This window comes from Melospiza melodia, chromosome 9 (assembly GCF_035770615.1).
Source record: "Melospiza melodia melodia isolate bMelMel2 chromosome 9, bMelMel2.pri, whole genome shotgun sequence".
NCBI classification, from domain to species: Eukaryota; Metazoa; Chordata; class Aves; order Passeriformes; family Passerellidae; genus Melospiza; species Melospiza melodia.
The window spans coordinates 19,656,489-19,674,662 of NC_086202.1; the positions used below are offsets into that span (position 1 = coordinate 19,656,489).

General features: G+C 36.0%; 1 protein-coding gene across 1 annotated transcript in view; it reads left to right on the plus strand.

Annotated features, from left to right (window-relative positions):
• TM9SF3 (transmembrane 9 superfamily member 3) overlaps positions 1-18,174 on the plus strand; it is a 41,257-nt gene that overhangs the window by 7,628 nt on the left and 15,455 nt on the right. The window contains exons 2-9 of the mRNA XM_063163674.1: positions 408-603; positions 4,095-4,217; positions 8,921-9,081; positions 11,257-11,334; positions 12,233-12,364; positions 12,878-13,044; positions 15,411-15,505; positions 17,430-17,560. Of these exons, the coding sequence (XP_063019744.1) occupies positions 408-603; positions 4,095-4,217; positions 8,921-9,081; positions 11,257-11,334; positions 12,233-12,364; positions 12,878-13,044; positions 15,411-15,505; positions 17,430-17,560 (1,083 nt within the window). The remainder of the gene's footprint in view (positions 1-407; positions 604-4,094; positions 4,218-8,920; positions 9,082-11,256; positions 11,335-12,232; positions 12,365-12,877; positions 13,045-15,410; positions 15,506-17,429; positions 17,561-18,174) is intronic.

Genomic DNA, 18,174 nt, shown 5'->3' on the forward strand with positions numbered 1-18,174 from the left:
TGTTTAACAAGACATTAATTTGGTGTTTCCTTTATTTCAGTTGAGATAAGCAGAGTTTTGCTTTTAACTGATCTGTGTTTTTACAAAATTAGTCAAAGCTTATTTATTTTCAAAACTTCTGCTCGCTGCATCTTCTACATCTTTCTTAAATCCCCTTGGTCTGATACTTCACTGATAGGCCGTAAGAAACTGTATGATCAACTTGGCTTTTTTTTCCCTATGAAAGCAGGCTGAAATTTTATCCTGGAGTCCCTGTCGTGCAAAAGACAAAAATGCTCAGCTGTCTTTAAATGTGGCTGTTGCCTGTGATTAAGCAATCCTGCCCTGCTAGTTGATATGAATAAGAGCTTCTTGAACATTTTTATTCTGCTGAGCTTCTCATCTAACTCAATAACTTTGTTTTTCAGTACCAAGATAAAGAGGAAGTTGTTCTGTGGATGAATACTGTAGGACCCTACCACAATCGCCAAGAAACGTACAAATACTTCTCTCTCCCTTTCTGTGTGGGATCAAAAAAAAGCATTGGCCATTACCATGAAACCCTAGGGGAAGCACTTCAAGGAGTTGAGCTGGAATTTAGTGGGCTTGACATCAAATTTAAAGGTAAGTAATTCAAAGTGCATTTAGTCACTTAAAAAAATACACAAACTCTTCAAACTTGATCTTTTAATGAGAAGAACTGAAATTTTCTTGCTGCTAGCAGCTGAGTGTATTTTGTATGGTTGATTGGTACTACCACTGGCTTTTGAGTTTGCACTTCCATCTATGTGCCCTTGAAGGAAAATGCTTGCAGCAGATATTGCTTGTGAAGTAACTGATATCATTTTACAAAATAAAACTTAAGTTTTCTGCGTATGAATGTTTGATAATTTCCTGGAATTAATATCCTGGAATTACCAGTTCTGAAGATGTAGTTTTTTCCTGTGATGATGAATACTTGTAGACTTACTGCAATTGCAAAGGAGAAGCAAGGGCTCAGTATGTCAGAGTTCCACCTCGACACAAAGTTGATGATTGTATCCTTCTGATTACTGTCTAGTTTAGAATAACTTCGTAGTGCTGTCCCTAACTCATGCCAGTCAGGCTGGAGCAGGATGAAGCTGGTTTGTTTGTTTTTTTTTTCCCTGTTGTTTCCTGTCCTCACCATCTTTCCATACTATTCCAGAGAAGACATTTAACTTCTTTAGCAAATATATTTCTTGGTGTTAAGGCCTGAGTCTTCTATTGCATAATTTCTCTCTGTTTGTCCTTTCAGATGTCTGTAGCTAGTAGTTGCAGAACTTCAAATAGTAATAGATTCTTTTTTGCCTGTTGAATTTTAACATTTATTAATTTAATTCCATTTATGTTTCTGTGTATCTTTTTTTCCAGAACATTGCATTTCATCACTTGGGCTTAACTGGATGGAGAAATTAAGCATAGTATCTCTTGTCTGAGCATTTACAGTCAGATGGGATTTAGTTTCTGTAAGCTGTAAATTTTTATCCAAAACTGGACATCTGTAAAATAAAAGAGCTAATGATGTTTTTGCTAGCAGTAGGATAAGTTGAATAAAAGATTTTTACAAAGTTTGTTAATATCTTAAATTCTTCATAATTTTAAAATTTGCATAGAGGATAGCACTGCCACACTAAATTTGCATAGAGGATAGCACTGCCACACTGTTTGGAGTTGAATCTTTTCTTTTAAGAAAGAAAGAGTACCTGTACAAACATTGGGAAACAGTCTTACTACTGGTCTGTTACACTTGTAGCATGGTGAAAATTTTACTCAGTGTGGGAGAAATAATTTTCTTGTCAAACCTCATAGAATGTCCTCAGAAACACAAAATGGAAAGGACAGTGAAGGCAACTGGCAGCAATTCAATAATTGGTGAAGATTAATAAAGTTTATTCATTTTTTAGAGGCTTAGAAGTTGTCATAAACCCAGTACAATTTGTATCCAATTTATTTATTGTAAAATTTGGATTTCATAGACCAGTCTCTAATGTTTAGCATTTGTATAATTAATTCCTTTCCAGTTGGATTGTTAAATTGTGATGGTAGCTCAGTTTTTTGGTGACATTTTAGTGGTAGACCTTGTTCTGTGCAGAAAGGGTGTTCACTTTTATTTTTTCCCCTTGTAACTTGGTTGTATCAGTGAAATTAAAAAAATATTTTTGTAATGGATAAGTTTTATTTCAGTGTGATTGATATTGGCTTCAGCTCTGCGTCAGTGTTCCAGGAGTTGCTGCAATTAAATTGAAACAGGGCTGTTGGTGTTTTGGGGTGATTTGGTTTTTTGGTTGGTTTTTGTTTTCCTTTTTCTTTCTTTTTGTAAGCAGATAGAGGCTTGGTTGGTACCAATAGATTCATGTGTTCTTAAGTAAAAGATACAGCTTGAAGGAGTGTTGAGTATCTAAAATCTGCAGCTGAAATAATTAAGATAATAAGTAATCAACTTGCACAGATTTTCTTCATGTATATGTGAATCATATCTAAATTCTGAGTTTATAGGCATCTGTGCTTTTCTTTATGTGTCTTTGGCATTATGGCAAGATTAACAGTTGCAGGCATTTCTTTCTCTTTAAAGTATTGTATGAGTTTGCAAAATTAGATTTGAACTTCATACTCTTAGGTTTTTATTCTCTAAAGTTAGTAAAAGGGAAATAAAATTGTTCTAATAAATTAGCTTCTGCAATGAAAAATAATTCCCTTCTCAACATTGTTTGACTGGGCAGCAGTAGCAGGTAAGTGTGAAGCTGCATGTTGTTCATCATATTCAAAGAATTGTTTAAGCTACAGCTGTTATTAGCTGAAGTACTAAACTGTGTAAGTAAAACTGGCATTTGAATCAGTTGGCATTGCTTGTCTTTTTTGAACTAGAATAAAAACATGATTTTGCAGAAATGTGCCCTTCTGAGAGTGAAGGTTTCCACTTGCACTCCCATGGTGGTGACTGGTGGGGCGAATCTACAGTGTATTCAAGCCTCTATGAAGTAGAGTTTTTTGTTGTATTAAGTGTGGCATATGAAAGGATACATGTAATCATACAAGATAGTTGGATTTTCCTTTTGTTACAATATGAACAATGTTCTTAGATCACAGGTCTCAAATCTGTATAAGTACCTGTATGAATGAAGAAATGAAATAGTAACATACACTCATATTGTAATATAACTTCTGAGTTTTCATTTGGCTTAATTATCTTGTCAAGCTAAATCTAGGATAATAATGCTTTTTAATTAATATGTCAAGTTCTTTACTCAAGTGTTTGAGTGACATCCTCTGTTACACCTGAGACCTAATAAATTTTTAAATGGATTGAACATTGGTATCATGGTAACTTCAGTTTGAAAATTTATTTTTGATATTATCATACTGTGCTGTTAGAGAAGATGAATGTAAAGAGGAAAAGGATGATTTAACAAAATTGCATTTTGTACTTCTTCAGAAATGTAAAAGAATGGCTGCTAACAGTATAACTTAGGAATTGTAGATGGGGAAGAATAACTTTCTGGGTGAAAGAGGTGGATTTATTTTATTTCCAAATGCAGCCTCTTGTGTGTCCTTTGCATTATTCCTATTTTTGTCTTCTCTCCTTTTTTTCTCTGTCTTTACTCTGATTGCTTTGTTTCTTCCTTAGGGTAGTTTCTTCAAAACTGCTGAGAACTTTAAAACTTTTTAGGTTTTTTTACAAACATTATTCCTAGTCAGTGAAGCTGATTATACTAAACCAGAGATAATGTTGTAAACAGTTTTAGGTATTTCTTAATAATTTCATATCTCTTGTTAGAGAGATCTCATTATCTGTTCAGGTGAATCTGTCATCAGCTTTTTTACCTTAATCTAGTGTGAGGGAAGCAGCAAATGGATACTGTGAAACCTTTCCCTGCCCAGTATTTGGGAAGCCTCTGCATGCAGAAGTGTAGATTTCTGAACACAATCATGCATTTGCTTTAATGCTTCCTTTTAAAATGTCCTTTATTGTTATCTACTTGAGGATACCCAAGAGGGCTTGGAGACTTCAGCTCTGTCCATTCCTACATTTGATTTGCCTTCACTTTGAGCCAGCTCATTAATAAATCTTCAACTGTGCTTCAATTTTTTTGCAGATGATGTGATGCAGACCACTTACTGTGAAGTTGACTTGGACAAAGGAAGAAGAGATGCATTTGTGTATGCTATCAAAAATCACTATTGGTACCAGATGTATATTGATGACTTGCCAATATGGGGTGAGTGATACTGTGCATTAATGATTGGATTACACCTACTCAAGTCCTGTACTAGTGGGTTTCATGGAGTCATTTAATGACTAAGCTTTGTTACAAGAATTTCACAAGAAATGCAAGTCTAATTCACAAGAATTTGAAGTAAAGTAGTAGAGGACATAATCGTAAACTGCACCATGGGAGAGTTGGGTTGAACATTAAGAAGCATTTCTTCACAGAAATGGTGATTAGACTTTGGAAAGGGCTGCCCAGGGAGTGTTGGAGTCACCACCCCTGGAGCTGCCTAAGGAAAGACTGGATGTGGCACTTGGTGCCGTGGTGGAGTTGACAAGGTGGTGTTGGGTCATAGGTTGGACTCGGTGGTCTTTTCCAACCTAATCAATTCTGTGTGAAATAAGTTGATGACTTATTGCATTGAAAGAACAGTAGGGTGACTGTACTAGTGAAATACAAAACCAGTGAAAAGCTGGTTTGTTTCTAAAGCCCTGATTTAATAACAGTAAGTTCTTAGGTTTAAATTTGTTCAGATGTTCAAGTAGGTGGTAATTAGGTAGGTTACTTGTAAGGGCCATGTTATTCTGATCATTAATAACAAGCTTATTTGAGAGTTGAAACTTTATTTTGCTACTTTTCTTTATTACTCATGCAAAAACTGTTTGGTTTAATTTCATGGTAATTTAGTGTTGCTTTGCTATCTTTTTTTTTTTTTTTTTTTACTTACTTACTCTTTTATTTTACTTACTCTTTTTACAGTTCTCAGAATTTCTCTTGCTGAGTATTATTTACCTGGGTTTAGAAGTGCTTGTGTCTTGAATAAAAATGTGTGTATCTTTATTGCCATTGTCTCCTAAGGTCTCTGTGTTTTGTTGCTCCCTCATAACCTGTGATCACATACCTAGTAAGGAATTCTCTGCAGATTGAACTTTGCACTGATAGCAATCAACCAAACTCTCCAAGGCCTGATCTCCCTGTTGTAGATATATAAACTGGAAGGAAATGAAAAGCAGCCATAAGCTCTTTGTTGCCTGTGTTCCATGAAGGAGGTAAACCTGCCCAAACTAAACCAAGTCCCACAGCACCTACAGAAACGCAGTTCAAGTCATGCAAGAAAAGTTCTTTGATAGCTGGTATGAATAAGGCTATCCATCATTAATTCATTTTGACTAAGGCTGCTTTTTTTTTAGCTCTTTCTTATTTTAATATGTTTTAGAAAATATCTGTTAGATTAACGTGGCAGAAATATTAACACTTCATTTATTTATTATTTATCTGGTTGTCAGGAAGGTCTGGGTTTGTTTTAATGTGTCTGTTTTTAAGAGATACCATTATAATGCCTGAAGAGAAGTACTTAAGTATTGATTTTGTTCTTTTCGGCTGATTGGTTTATTGTGTGTAATGGCTCTGTAGCCAGGCTTGGAGTAGACCTGAATTATTCTGTGTGACCTTTACTGTACTGCTTGTGCAATTGCTGGTAGGCTTTTTAAAAGCATGCATGAGTGACAGTTGTTGCTACAATATTATTATGGCTTTGGCCTTTCAGCAAAAGACCAGTGAATTATTTTTCTAGACTAGTGGCCGGTATGTAGGGTTTGAATTGCCCAGGTATGATGGATGCTAAGCTGACTTCTTTGGAATCCTGTGTGGCTGACAAGTCTTGGAGGCTTTCTTTTTTGAAATTTATATTTCTGGTCATGTTTCGTCATCCAAAATGCCAAAAAACAAACATACCTACTAAATCTACATATGACAAATGTTATGCTCTCAGCTAAAAAATCTGGTTTCCTGTGGTTGAGTGTTTTTAAAGTTTCCCAGTAGTATGCTTTTTATGCACAAGAAGTCAACTGGAAAACATGTAGAATATAGGTATTATCTTTCTAAGATATTAGGAAGCTGCTTTTGATAGTTTGGAACCAGGATCTCAAGCTGTGCTACATAATGGGGACTCCAGGATCATAAGTACAGGTAATATTATGTAAGGATATAATCTGACACCAGGTGTGAAGGCAAGTGGTGCTGACAGTTTTGGTCTGTGTGTCCTGCAGGTTAGGTGAAAGTAGCAGGACTGCAGGTTGGTCAATATTAGCCTGACTTATATTCAAAAAATTAAAATGAGTTCTTGGTGGGGAGCTGAGGAAGGAGTGGATGCACCTGAACTAATTAGAAGAGTTTATCTGCAAGTCTGAATTAGTATTTTGGACCTTTGTTTTCCCAGTACAGTGGAGAAAACTGGGAATATAGCTTGTCTGCAATAATTTTGGTTTTCCTGGGTCTCTGTTCAGCAACAGAAATGTTTTGGGCTTTGAGTGCTGCTTAAAACTTAAAGCACTGAAACTTGCTGGTAACTGAACAGTTTTTATTTTAAGTATTTCTGTTATGAATATATACACAAGTATACATGAATGATGTATACTTGTGTATATATTCACAAATATACATGAATGATGCTGTACACATGCCTCTGCCAGCTTGTGGTGCCTTTGAGTGTGTTGTGTAGACTTGTTTAGTACCACGTACTGTGGTGGCAGGTAGAGACACTGAAGAAAGCAAATATCTTTTGATTGTTGTTTCAGAGCTGTAAGTATTTCTAAATAGTTACTAAATTTCAGTAATTATAATGAAGGAAACTGTTAGGACTGTTTAAGATACTTGGGTATGCAAGTAAGATCTGAAGTAGTTATGATGGCATCTCTGAAATACTCTGAATACTGAGAAGGGTTTTTTTTGGTTTCATGGGGATAGTGTCCAGAACTGGTTACCCTCAGCTTGCATTAAAAATAGCTTGTGCAGAATGACTTTTTGTTACTGTGTGAAGGCTCTCATCTTGATCCACCTTATTTGGATTACCTATCTTGAGAACCTCACTGGCCAGCATGTATTGAATATACTGTATGATCCAATATCCAGGTTTTTTTCATTGTTGCTTTGCATCTTGTAGCTGGATTAAACCAAAATTTTGTTCCCTAAATGTAGATAGCTGGAATCCTTTTTTAGTGCTACCAAAATAAAGTTCTCTGTGAAGAGTGTAAAAGAAAAGGATTCAGATGGTGCTAATGTTTGCTGAGAATTCTAGGCAACTTCTCTTTAATTCTATTCTTAAAGCAGACCTTTCACTTCCCTGGGCTCCACCAGATGCATTCCTGGCACTCCTCCTGTCTCCTGGCAAACTTTAGTTAAGTTCATCCTTTATGTTCTTTATGATTTTTCACCTTGCTAAGGCTTACACCAGACATATGCACAAACACTAATTCTTAAAATTCACCCTGGAAGTCCTCAAGCCCTGTAAGGACTACTCTATTTTCAGTAGAGACTAGGCATAAATTAACCTTTCTTAACTGCTGATAACTGAAGGTAATGACATCAAACTGCTGTTTGAGGGCTCTGTAAGGTTTACACTGTTTTCTAATCTGAAAAAGGCAACAAGATCTTTCTAAGTGCGTTCAGAAAAAATTATTCCATTTTGTATTTTTTCCTGAATTGCTGTCCCACAGTGGAGAGAGAGACTAGGCTTGATTGTTTCAGGACATTCCCTAGCTATGTGAAGCACTGTGTTAGTTCATTCCTTCAGTGAGTGATTAATCAGAGCGTTCTTTAAGTAGTTTAGAGGTCTACATTGTCGTGGTTCTGGATACTACCATGGGAACAGATGGCATGGCAGGTGCCAGGCTATATGGTGGAGGCACAAACTGGCACATGTTTTGTGTAGATGGCATATACAAGGCAATCCTGATGGCTGAGCATAGTGAAAAACTTGACAGAAATACCAACTTGAAAATTAAAAAACACAGGTGATGCACAAAGGCCCTTCCTTCATATCCCTGGTGCTTTGTGATAGTCTGTTCCATATCCTTCACCTACTTGTTCTCCCATTCCCCTCAGCCGTGTGTATCTTGAGTGCTGCTTTCTTTGTGACTTTCCATTTTGTACATCTTGTATGTGATCTTGGATCTTGACATCAAAGGTGACACTTACAGCCTGGGAACTTGTTGACTGTTAAACTTTTTATTTTCACCCAACATAGCACAGTCTCTGGAATTCCTCTGTGGTAGATGAGACATTTTGCACTAACTTAATGAAAATTAAGAACTTAATCACAGGATGGTTTGAGATGGAAGGGCGCATAAAGCTCATCATGGTACAGCCACAGCTTCTCTTGGGCAACCTGCAACCTCTACCATTTTCACAGTAAAGAATTTCTTCCTGATATAAAACCACATTTTTGGCAAGCATTGGAAACTTGTGTGCAAACAAGAGCATGAAGCATTTGTTGGGAAGTAAACTAATGGGAATTACAGAGAAAAAGTAAAATTCTTAAGAGGAAGAAAAACAAGCACATAGATAGTTGGAAGATGGGAAATTGTAGAGGTCTTGGCTAAGTTCTGCTAGGAAGAATGAATCTCTAGCTAGTTATTTATCTGGTAAGAATTGCAAATAAAAGTAGAGGCACTGTTGTTGGGTCTTCTGCAGTGTTTGTAGCTGCAAGCTTTTTCTTTTAATGCCATTACAAAATGCTTCTTTCAGTGACCCATGGATTGAAAGTGGAGTCCAGATATTAGAGTTGAGAAGAAAAGTATATGGTCTTCTGTGGCCTCTTTATTTACGTTGCTTCTTTAACTGGCAAAACTTTGTAATGCATGTTTTTAAAAAGTAAATGCAAAATATCTGAAAAGCATAGCTATAATACATGCTTGCACTTCTTTTCTATGCAGGGATTGTTGGAGAAGCAGATGAAAATGGAGAAGATTATTACCTTTGGACTTACAAAAAACTTGAAATTGGTTTCAATGGAAATAGAATTGTAGATGTCAATCTGACCAGTGAAGGAAAGGTGAAATTGGTACCAAACACAAAAATCCAGATGTCATATTCAGTAAGTAATTTGGTGATGCACATGTAATAAGAAATTCTACATGGTGAAATAACTCAAAAATAGGTACTTGTATACTATAACATGTACTGATATGTTGGGCTGTGTTAGAGGAAGATGCATCTTCACTCCTTCAATTATTCTGTTTTGTTGCTGAAAAACCTTGATAGATTTATTAATAATGAATGTAAAATTATTATTTTTGAAGTACTCCAAACAAACTGGAGCTTCTGTAATGTGCAGAAAAGTGTTTTAGTGGGAAAGGAAGATACCCTGAAATAATGGAGACTGGAAGTATAGAGGACCCATGAGAAGGTACACATTGTCTTCATGTTTGGACTTCTGACCTTTGTATCATGGGTTTGAACTGGATTCTCAGCTAGTATAAGAACCCACTGTAAGCCTTTATACTTTGCAAGCAGTTAATGTCAAAATTTACTTTGTTTTGCTATTCCAGTAGAAATTTCTTATTTATATAACATGATTAATGAGGTTTTAAATTTTTTAAATTTCTTTTTCTGAAGCTCTCTGATATGATATTGAGTTGCTATGATAAAAGGTGATGAATAAACAATGCTTGCTGGTTGAGACAGATGATTTTTTTCAGTTTTCCTCTTTATTTAGTTGATGTTACTTAAATCAAGTGATGGTTCACTTGTCATGTTCAGCACATTTGTATAGTGAAACCATTTTTTAATGCACTGCTTTTCTTCCATACATGGATGTCAGCATAGGATTTTATTTCAGAAAATATTCTTGCCACAGTTACATTTCTTTTGTGCTGAATAAGTTGTATAGTTTGAAGAGCAGATAACTGGATTTTGTATGTGCTTTTTAGTATTACATTTACACTAATTTCCCTATTTTTGCTGCAAAATTGATAGTAGAAATTTCAGAATTTGCTATTTCAAATTCTACCATCATTGTGAAATCCATTTGCTCTAAATTTGAAGTTGGACAGCAACTTAAAAGCTGAGTAGCAGCCAGTAATAAAAATAACATAAGATACTCCCTTAAAAGACTTTTTAGCATGCAAAGCTCAGGACTTCTCTCTCAAATTCTGTTGGCACCGCTGGGCAGTTGCTGGGCTGTCCTGTGTGTGGTGTTTAATTCACAGATTGTCACTGGTGGATTTGTTCTAAACTGTGCTTCATAGTGGCAGATGCTCAAATGAGAAATGTATCTGCTTGAAACAATTTTGAAAGCTACTAATCTTGAACAAAGTTGTAATTTGAACTGAGGAACATTAATATCAAACCTCAAAGTGAGTAGTGCTGGCATCTTGGGGTTTTTAACATGTCTCAGGACTGTGGTGAGTGATTGGGGTGTTCAATCTACATCTATATGCTTTCTTCTATACTCAGTAAGAGAACAGCTTTTGGAAGGGATAGTTACTTCTCATGAATTTTAAAATTGGAATGTACAAGGGGGCTACATTTGTTTCACTATCACTAAAAATCCTGGTAATTTTTGGCATGCTTTTGAAAAAGATTTTCGGGTAGGCTTGTATTTAGTTTGTAAAATTATTTTGATTTTTAAATGCAGTCTTGCAAAAATTGACAAAAATATTCTGTGCTACCATATTATCACCATGTAGTTCATTAATGCAATTACATTTTCCAAATCAAAAGCAGTCCTCTCTGCAGCTGGTGGAGAACTGACAGCTGTAATATGCTGTTACCCTGTGGTAGTCTGTCCATAATCACATACTTTTCCAGTTGGTTTCAGAATAATTTATTGGCAATTGAAGTGTCTAGATTCATAGTAATTACATGTATGTGTGTGTGTATACTTGTGTATATATACGTTGTATAGATTCTATAATCATGAAAAAGGTTTGTGGTATTTGACAACTACAAATCTGTATGTTTGGTTAACCTCACAGAGATTAACCCTTAGAGAGAACTGAGCTAGTACAAGACTGATTCTTCCTTGTTCTTAAACACAAGCATGTACAAGATTAGATCCATGAGGAGAGGAGGCTGGTGTTCATTCTGTGCCTGACCTGTAGATGCCAGTCTTTAAGAATATAATTCCATTGTTTTTTGCCAAACCCCATTCATATTGAAGAAGACACCTAAAGTGGATGATTTTTAATATGTGTTCTGGGTTTCTGCATGTGAGTATAGCTAAAAATACTGTAAGGACCTTTTCAAATATAAACATTTCTCTCTTCAGGTGAAATGGAAGAAATCAGATGTGAAGTTTGAAGACCGTTTTGACAAGTATCTTGACCCATCTTTCTTTCAGCACAGAGTATGTATTGTTCACGACAGCCTTACAATACATCCCTTTACAATGGTTGCATTAGTTTAGATATCATGCAGGTTTTGGATTACATCATTGAATTTTCATATTTTCCAGGTGCTCTGGGACAATAAAGCAGGCAGTTCTGACTATTGTTTAAGTGGCAGTGTTGCTGCTAAAATAGGATGACTGTTCTTTTGGGGCACTTCAATAAATGTGCAGGCAAGCCTCAAGATTGCAGAAAATATAGTGTAGTTCAAAAAAATCCTTTCAGGTGACCAGAAACAATGAAACTTCAGGGACAGGACTGTGCAACTATGTAAGCTGAATAAATGCAGTTGGCCATTGGTACACTTCTTTCTGAAGCAAATGCAGAGCAAAAAGCATTAACTAAGCCAGTTATCAGTTGTGTTTAAATCTGAGGTTGTAATCTCCTTAAGTGTAGTGTACTGAGCTGTGCTGCTTTCTGAAATTAGGGACTTTGCATTCTGTTTGGAGTTCTGTGAAAACCAGAAGTATATGCTTTTGAGAGCAAAAATAATGCTGCTGCACATTTTCATCCTGTGCAGAGCAGTAATTCCTTTGGATTCTCTACTTGAGCCTCTTCCCTAGGAAGGCAGCAGTGCATGGTGTTGCCTTTTGCTTATCAAGGGAGCATGCACAGCCAATTGTTCAAACTTTGCTGCTGCTTAACTAAGTTGTGATAACTTGGTCCTGATCGAGGCTGGCTGATAAAAAGGTTTATGAGTGGTGTTTCACAGGCCAGTTTTAGTGTCACTCTCTGAAAATGTAGTGTTACTTTGCTAGTGCTGACAAGCTGTCCTTATAGGCAACAATTCATCCTTATTGGAACAATTTCAAACACATTTACAGTTCTAAATTTTATGTGTGTGTTTTCTTTTTGTAGATTCACTGGTTTTCAATTTTCAATTCTTTTATGATGGTGATCTTTCTGGTTGGCCTGGTGTCTATGATATTAATGAGAACTTTGCGAAAAGATTATGCAAGATACAGCAAGGAGGAAGAAATGGATGATATGGTAAGACCTGCATATATGCTTTAAAAACTCCTTGTTTAAGGCTTATTGTTTTCCTGTTGTACATTCATTGTGTTAGCAGCTCTGAATGGCTTTCTTCAATTGGACAGAAGATGCCTTTTGTGTGTCTTGGAAGGGTTACTGGTTTTCTTTAAAACATGCTTCTAGTTTGCGACCCAAAAATCTCTCTCTAGTCACTCTGTTAGTGTTCATATCCAACCTTAGGATTAACTAGGTCCATTCTGACTTTGTAGTAGAAGCTTGATATACTCCTAAGCACCTCAGAGGCTTTAGGGACAGGGAGGGATTCTGGTAGATTCTATTGTGTCATACATTCAGGTAGTAATTTGTTGTCTTCATAAGCATCTGAAAAGTTTTCGATTTCATGCATTTAGAAGACAATACACACTTCACTTGAAGTTGCTTTATTAAATCAGACCTTTTGTTTTTATGTAGCTTGTGTGTTTGTCTTGAATTGTCATGACTAGACTTAAAATTTGTTGTTGTTGTTCCCAGGACAGAGATCTAGGTGATGAGTATGGGTGGAAGCAGGTCCATGGAGATGTGTTTAGACCATCCAGTCATCCTCTAATATTTTCATCGCTTATTGGGTCTGGCTGTCAAATTTTTGCTGTGTCTCTTATAGTTATTATTGTTGCAATGATAGAAGATTTATACACAGAGTAAGTATAATTGTGCCATGTCTTCCATATATAAATGTTTAAGTGAACAAAATAATTACAAAAATTATTGTTCTAAGTGGCCTGAATAAAAGTGTTTGAGAGTCTCTAGTAGTAATCTGCAGATCAGATGTAGTATTAAGAAGTGCTCTTTTAATTTGTAATGAAACTTTGTCCTACTGTTATCACGTTAGTCAGTCTTCTTTGATTTTCTCTTTTAGTGCTTGCTTTTTGAATGATTTATTTTGAAACTAGTTTGTTGTTCTGCAGAATCACTAGTAGATAATATGGGAATTATATGTATTCAAAGGTACATATTTCACTCCTGGTTTCATCCAGAGTGACAAGCTGTTATTATATTTCTGGCCCTATTTCCCCACCATGTCCTGTGAAGACTGAAATAAGAGTGTGCTCTGTTGTGAATAGTCCCGTTTTCAGCTAACAAGTCAGTATTAAGTCAGTCTTATCACGAGTCTGCTTGGGAATGAAAATGTAATTCCTTTAGTTCTTTTGAACACATTGTGCTCAGCCTGTGTTGATGTAAAATCCCCAGAAAGAGGTCCTGACTGGAAAGAATCAATTAAAAAAAAGAAATAATAGTCAAGTTTAAATTTAACACAGTACTTGTAGTTCACCTGTTTTCTTCCTTTACCTCTTAATTTGATTGAGATTTTTGGGTTACTGGGTGGACTTCATCTGCTTCTGTAGTGATTGTGTTTTGGGTATTGGAGGGAATTATTGGCTTGTGTTTGGGTTTTGGGGGTTTTTTACAAGTGATTTGTTTTAAGCAGTGACTAAACTTTGGTCTCTATCACCTGTAACTTGATTTTAGCAAGTTGTAATGCTTCTAATGTGCCGCTGGAGGGAACACTTGCTTTTCAGTTTAGTGGCCTTTTACCGGTGTGTTTAAAAAGCCACTCTGTAGTACCAGAATCTTGGCATATTTTCATTTTCCATAGGGTGTTATTCCCCTCCTTGTGTCTCATGGTGGTGTTTCTAGACAGGAATGCATACACATTTTAATTGTGCAGCATATCAGCCCTTCAGAGGACAAAAGGAAACCATTTCAGAATGTATGTGCCCTGTAGGTTAGTCATGACACTTGTAAAATGTATCAGAATAGTATTTTTTGAAAAGATGTGTGCATTTAGTCTTTTATTACAATAGGCCTTTCTATCAATTTCAAAGTGAATTTAATTCTGGGTGTGTAGTGGAATAATTGACCAAATGTGGTGTAGACAATTGTTGTGTTTAGGAAAACAGCACCAAGTCTGGTGTTTTTACTGGTAGTCTGGATTTACACAATGGCAGTGCCGTTTCAGACTGTGCCTGCTCTTGGGGGTTTTGCATGTGTCTCTAAATTGTCTTAAGTTAGGAGAAACTTTTAAAAAACAAATACTGGTAGAACAGTCCTTCAGTGTGTGTGACCAGCAGGTATATTTGCTTTGGTCAAGCTGTCATGGAAGCTTAAGTGCTAAAGATTGCTTCTTTGAGTACAGCAGGCATCCAGGAATGGTTCCTCAAAAACCAAAATGGCAGTAACTAGAATCTCTCAGAGCAACTAATTTGAAGGAAGTACAGTAAGTCAGCTGAAAACCTACTGCTATTTGCTGTTGAAGAATAGCAGAGGGATGTGGGGAAACAATTCTATTAATGAATAACATTTATATCTTCCTATTCTTAGATGCGATCTTTTAAAATGTAGTTGGAAATGGCTTCTTTGATTTAAAATTATTAGCTTTGCTTGTAAAATTTCAGAAAAATTATGCCAAAATTAGTAGTCCGACGTTTAATGGGGTGACATTTAAAAATTACTAAGCTCTTCTGATTGCGCTACTTAATGCTGATTTGTGACTTCATTATAGTATTTATAGTTTCTAAATCTAATTTTCTGCCAGATGAGCACTTTCCATCTTAAAAGTTAATTTCTGGGGGATGGCAGAAACATTATTCACAATCTTAGTATATTTTTGTGTATACTGGCCTTTTGACATTTTATCTGCAGTTGAATCTTACACTTAATGGATGTCATGTAAATAATTATTTATGCACAAAGTACACACATCCAAATGTCAGGGTATATTTATCAGAGGTGAGAGTCTGTACTCCAGTTAAAATAAAGGCATGTTAGGAAAGACTGTAGTATGTCAAAACTCTCTTTCCCACATTGAATTAGACTTGGCCAAAGCCTTGTGTACAAACAGTTCTCATTCTAACGCAGATTTTACAGTTCAAGCACTTCTAAATATTTGTAGTACATTAAAATATTAAATAACTGCTTCTGCTAAAAATCCAGGGTTTTTTTTGCTCTAATCATGTTTGGTTTTGTATGTCATTATGTAATTTACCAAAAACATCCCTTCTTGTAGGAGAGGATCAATGCTTAGTACAGCTATATTTGTTTATGCTGCAACATCACCAGTGAATGGATATTTTGGAGGAAGCCTTTATGCTAGACAAGGAGGTAAATTGTTTTCATGTTTCAGCATTTTCATTGCATTGTTAAATTGAGAAGTTGTTGTTTTCTGATTTGCACCAATGTAGAAGAGTCCTCTTGGAGTTAGATGGAATCCATTAGATTCTTAATAAACAGGAAATATTTTGAGTATATTTAACTTTCATATTATTTACTCAGTCAGTACTGGCTATGCTTTCTAAAAAGGTAACTGAAGTCTTAGGTTAATTTAAAAGAGCTAAAGAACTTTTAACAGTTGTGATTTCCAAATTGCTTGTAATACTCTTGTATATAATTTTTGGCTCATGACATCCACAGACTATAACAGCCTTTCCCTTTTGTGTAACATGTTGTTAAACAGCTCATGTCATCTTCTCCAGTTGACTCCTACATAGTCCTCTTCTTTATGTGCTAGGGGGGTTATGTTAGGCTAACACAAAAAGGACAAATATAGATTATTTACTAGACCATTAATTGCAGATGGAGAGAACTGTTTATATCATCTTTTAAAGAAAGTTGTTCTACTTTCCAGTATAGCTCTGCTTTATACTTCGCAAATCAAAATAAGCATCAGTGGAGAGCAGAAGCCAAGTAAAATTGACAGAAGATTTGAACAGGCTGTCTTCAAATGCTCTCCACTATGCCTCTGAGTTATGACCAGTTAGATTCTTGCAGTGCACTAGCTTCATCCATTCCCTGTGCTGCAATAAAAGAATAATCAGTGTCTATTATCTTCTAGAGTGCTTAAAAAAATAAATCTGGTAAGTTCACCAAAAAAAATTTGTATCTTTTTAGCATGATATACCTGTTAATGTTCAATCTCAACTCTACTTTGAGTTTGGAGGTTGGAAGTTTATTTTCATGTGACTTGTTTATAAACCTAGCAGTTTGTACAAAACCAGATCTACTTAGAAAGGGGTTGCTGTGCTGTAATGTATTGTTATCTGTAGTTGAGCCAGATAAGTTTGTTGTGTTTTTTTTTTACAGGTAAACATGTATCAAACCATTAAATGCTGATTATGTGGGCACATGGTGAAAATACTTATGATTGCTTGAAAAAATATGCTTTTAAAAATATCTTTTACTTACTGAATATTAATATCACAGTGTATAAATGTAGACCGTTTTTAAGAGCATAGAAAGTACAGGGACTACAGATGGGGGAGATTTTTAAGATGTTGCCCAAAAGGATTTCTTTGATCTCCTCAGGGAGCTCTAAACTTAGTAATAACTGCTAACAAGTGTTCTGTTCCCTTGATGCTTGGAGTTTAGAAATCACTTTCTTTCTACCTTTTCTGTTGTTGAAAATGTCAAGAGTCCAGTTTTCCTGTATGCTAAATGCTGTGGCATTTTGCTTTTTAGCAGGGATAGCCCTTTCCTTAATGCATCCTGAAGGTGTGTCTGCGTTGGCTGGGTCCAGCTTGGACCAGGGCAGCCCCGAGCAGGAGCTGCCTGGAAGCAGCTGCAGTGCTGAGCTCTGCTGGGAGCAGTGCTGAGCTCTCCTGTGCTCCTCAAGCATTGTCTAATGCAGGTGCTGCACAGGGCCAGCTCTGCTATCTCTGTCTCTTCTCATCTGCAGCTACATGCACCCTCAGCTTTCACACCCAAGGTTCTTTGGCCAACTTAGTCAGCATATGCTGTTCTTCAGCTGAAATGTTCTCATGCTGCATCCCTTTGCTTTTCTCATGCTGTATCCCTTTTCTTCTTTTCACCTGGCCCACTAAATTGATAAATGTGCTGCATCTTGTGAGTGACCAGAGTCAGCCGAAACTTAGTTTGCTCTTAGCTCTTGTATTGATGTAGTATGTTGTTACTTACTTCTTTCACCTTTTTGTGGGAGAAGTAGTCAAACGTAAATTCTGGAGTGCTTGCTAGTCCTTTTTTTTTAATGTGCTGTATCTTACCAGTCCCATTGAAGTGTCCCTTCTTACAGGAAGGCGATGGATAAAGCAGATGTTCATCGGAGCCTTCCTTATTCCAGCAATGGTGTGTGGAACTGCCTTCTTCATCAACTTCATTGCCATCTATTACCATGCTTCAAGAGCTATACCCTTTGCAACCATGGTGAGTTGTTTCATTGGCAAATTTAAATTCCACTGTACACACAGAAAAATGTTATTTTTTTAATAGAAATATATTTGTGAGTCATAGTTTAGAGCTAGCTAAGTAGAAGTTTATCATGGGAGGGGGCTTAAGGTGCTTCAAATATAATTAATTTTAATCACAATAGCAACAGCTGATGGATGCCAAAAACAGTCTTATCTCTGCTTAAAGTGACACTTAAAGTGACGTTGCTGATTCTAGTCACCTCCTCATTGGTAGTATTTTCAAAGCATGCCTAAATACCAGCTTTTTACCAGTCAAATTAATTTCTGTAAAACCATTAAATGTAATATAAAGCTAAACATGTTTATAAACTCTTCACTTATTTTTTCTCATTTTCTTCTTCGAGAAATTAGATTAAAATTCTGTCTTTGAATATATTTGTGTTAGTTGGTCAATGTGTCCCAAAGCAATATTGTGTTATTTTTTCTTTCCTGTGCTAGCAGCTATATACAGTATTGTCATAAAAGTTTACAGCATTGATCTTTGATATGTGTAAAGAGACTGTTTTACTGCTAAGCCAGCAGTTATGGTATCCCATTTCTCACTTGTATTCTCATTTGGAGGCCAGGAAT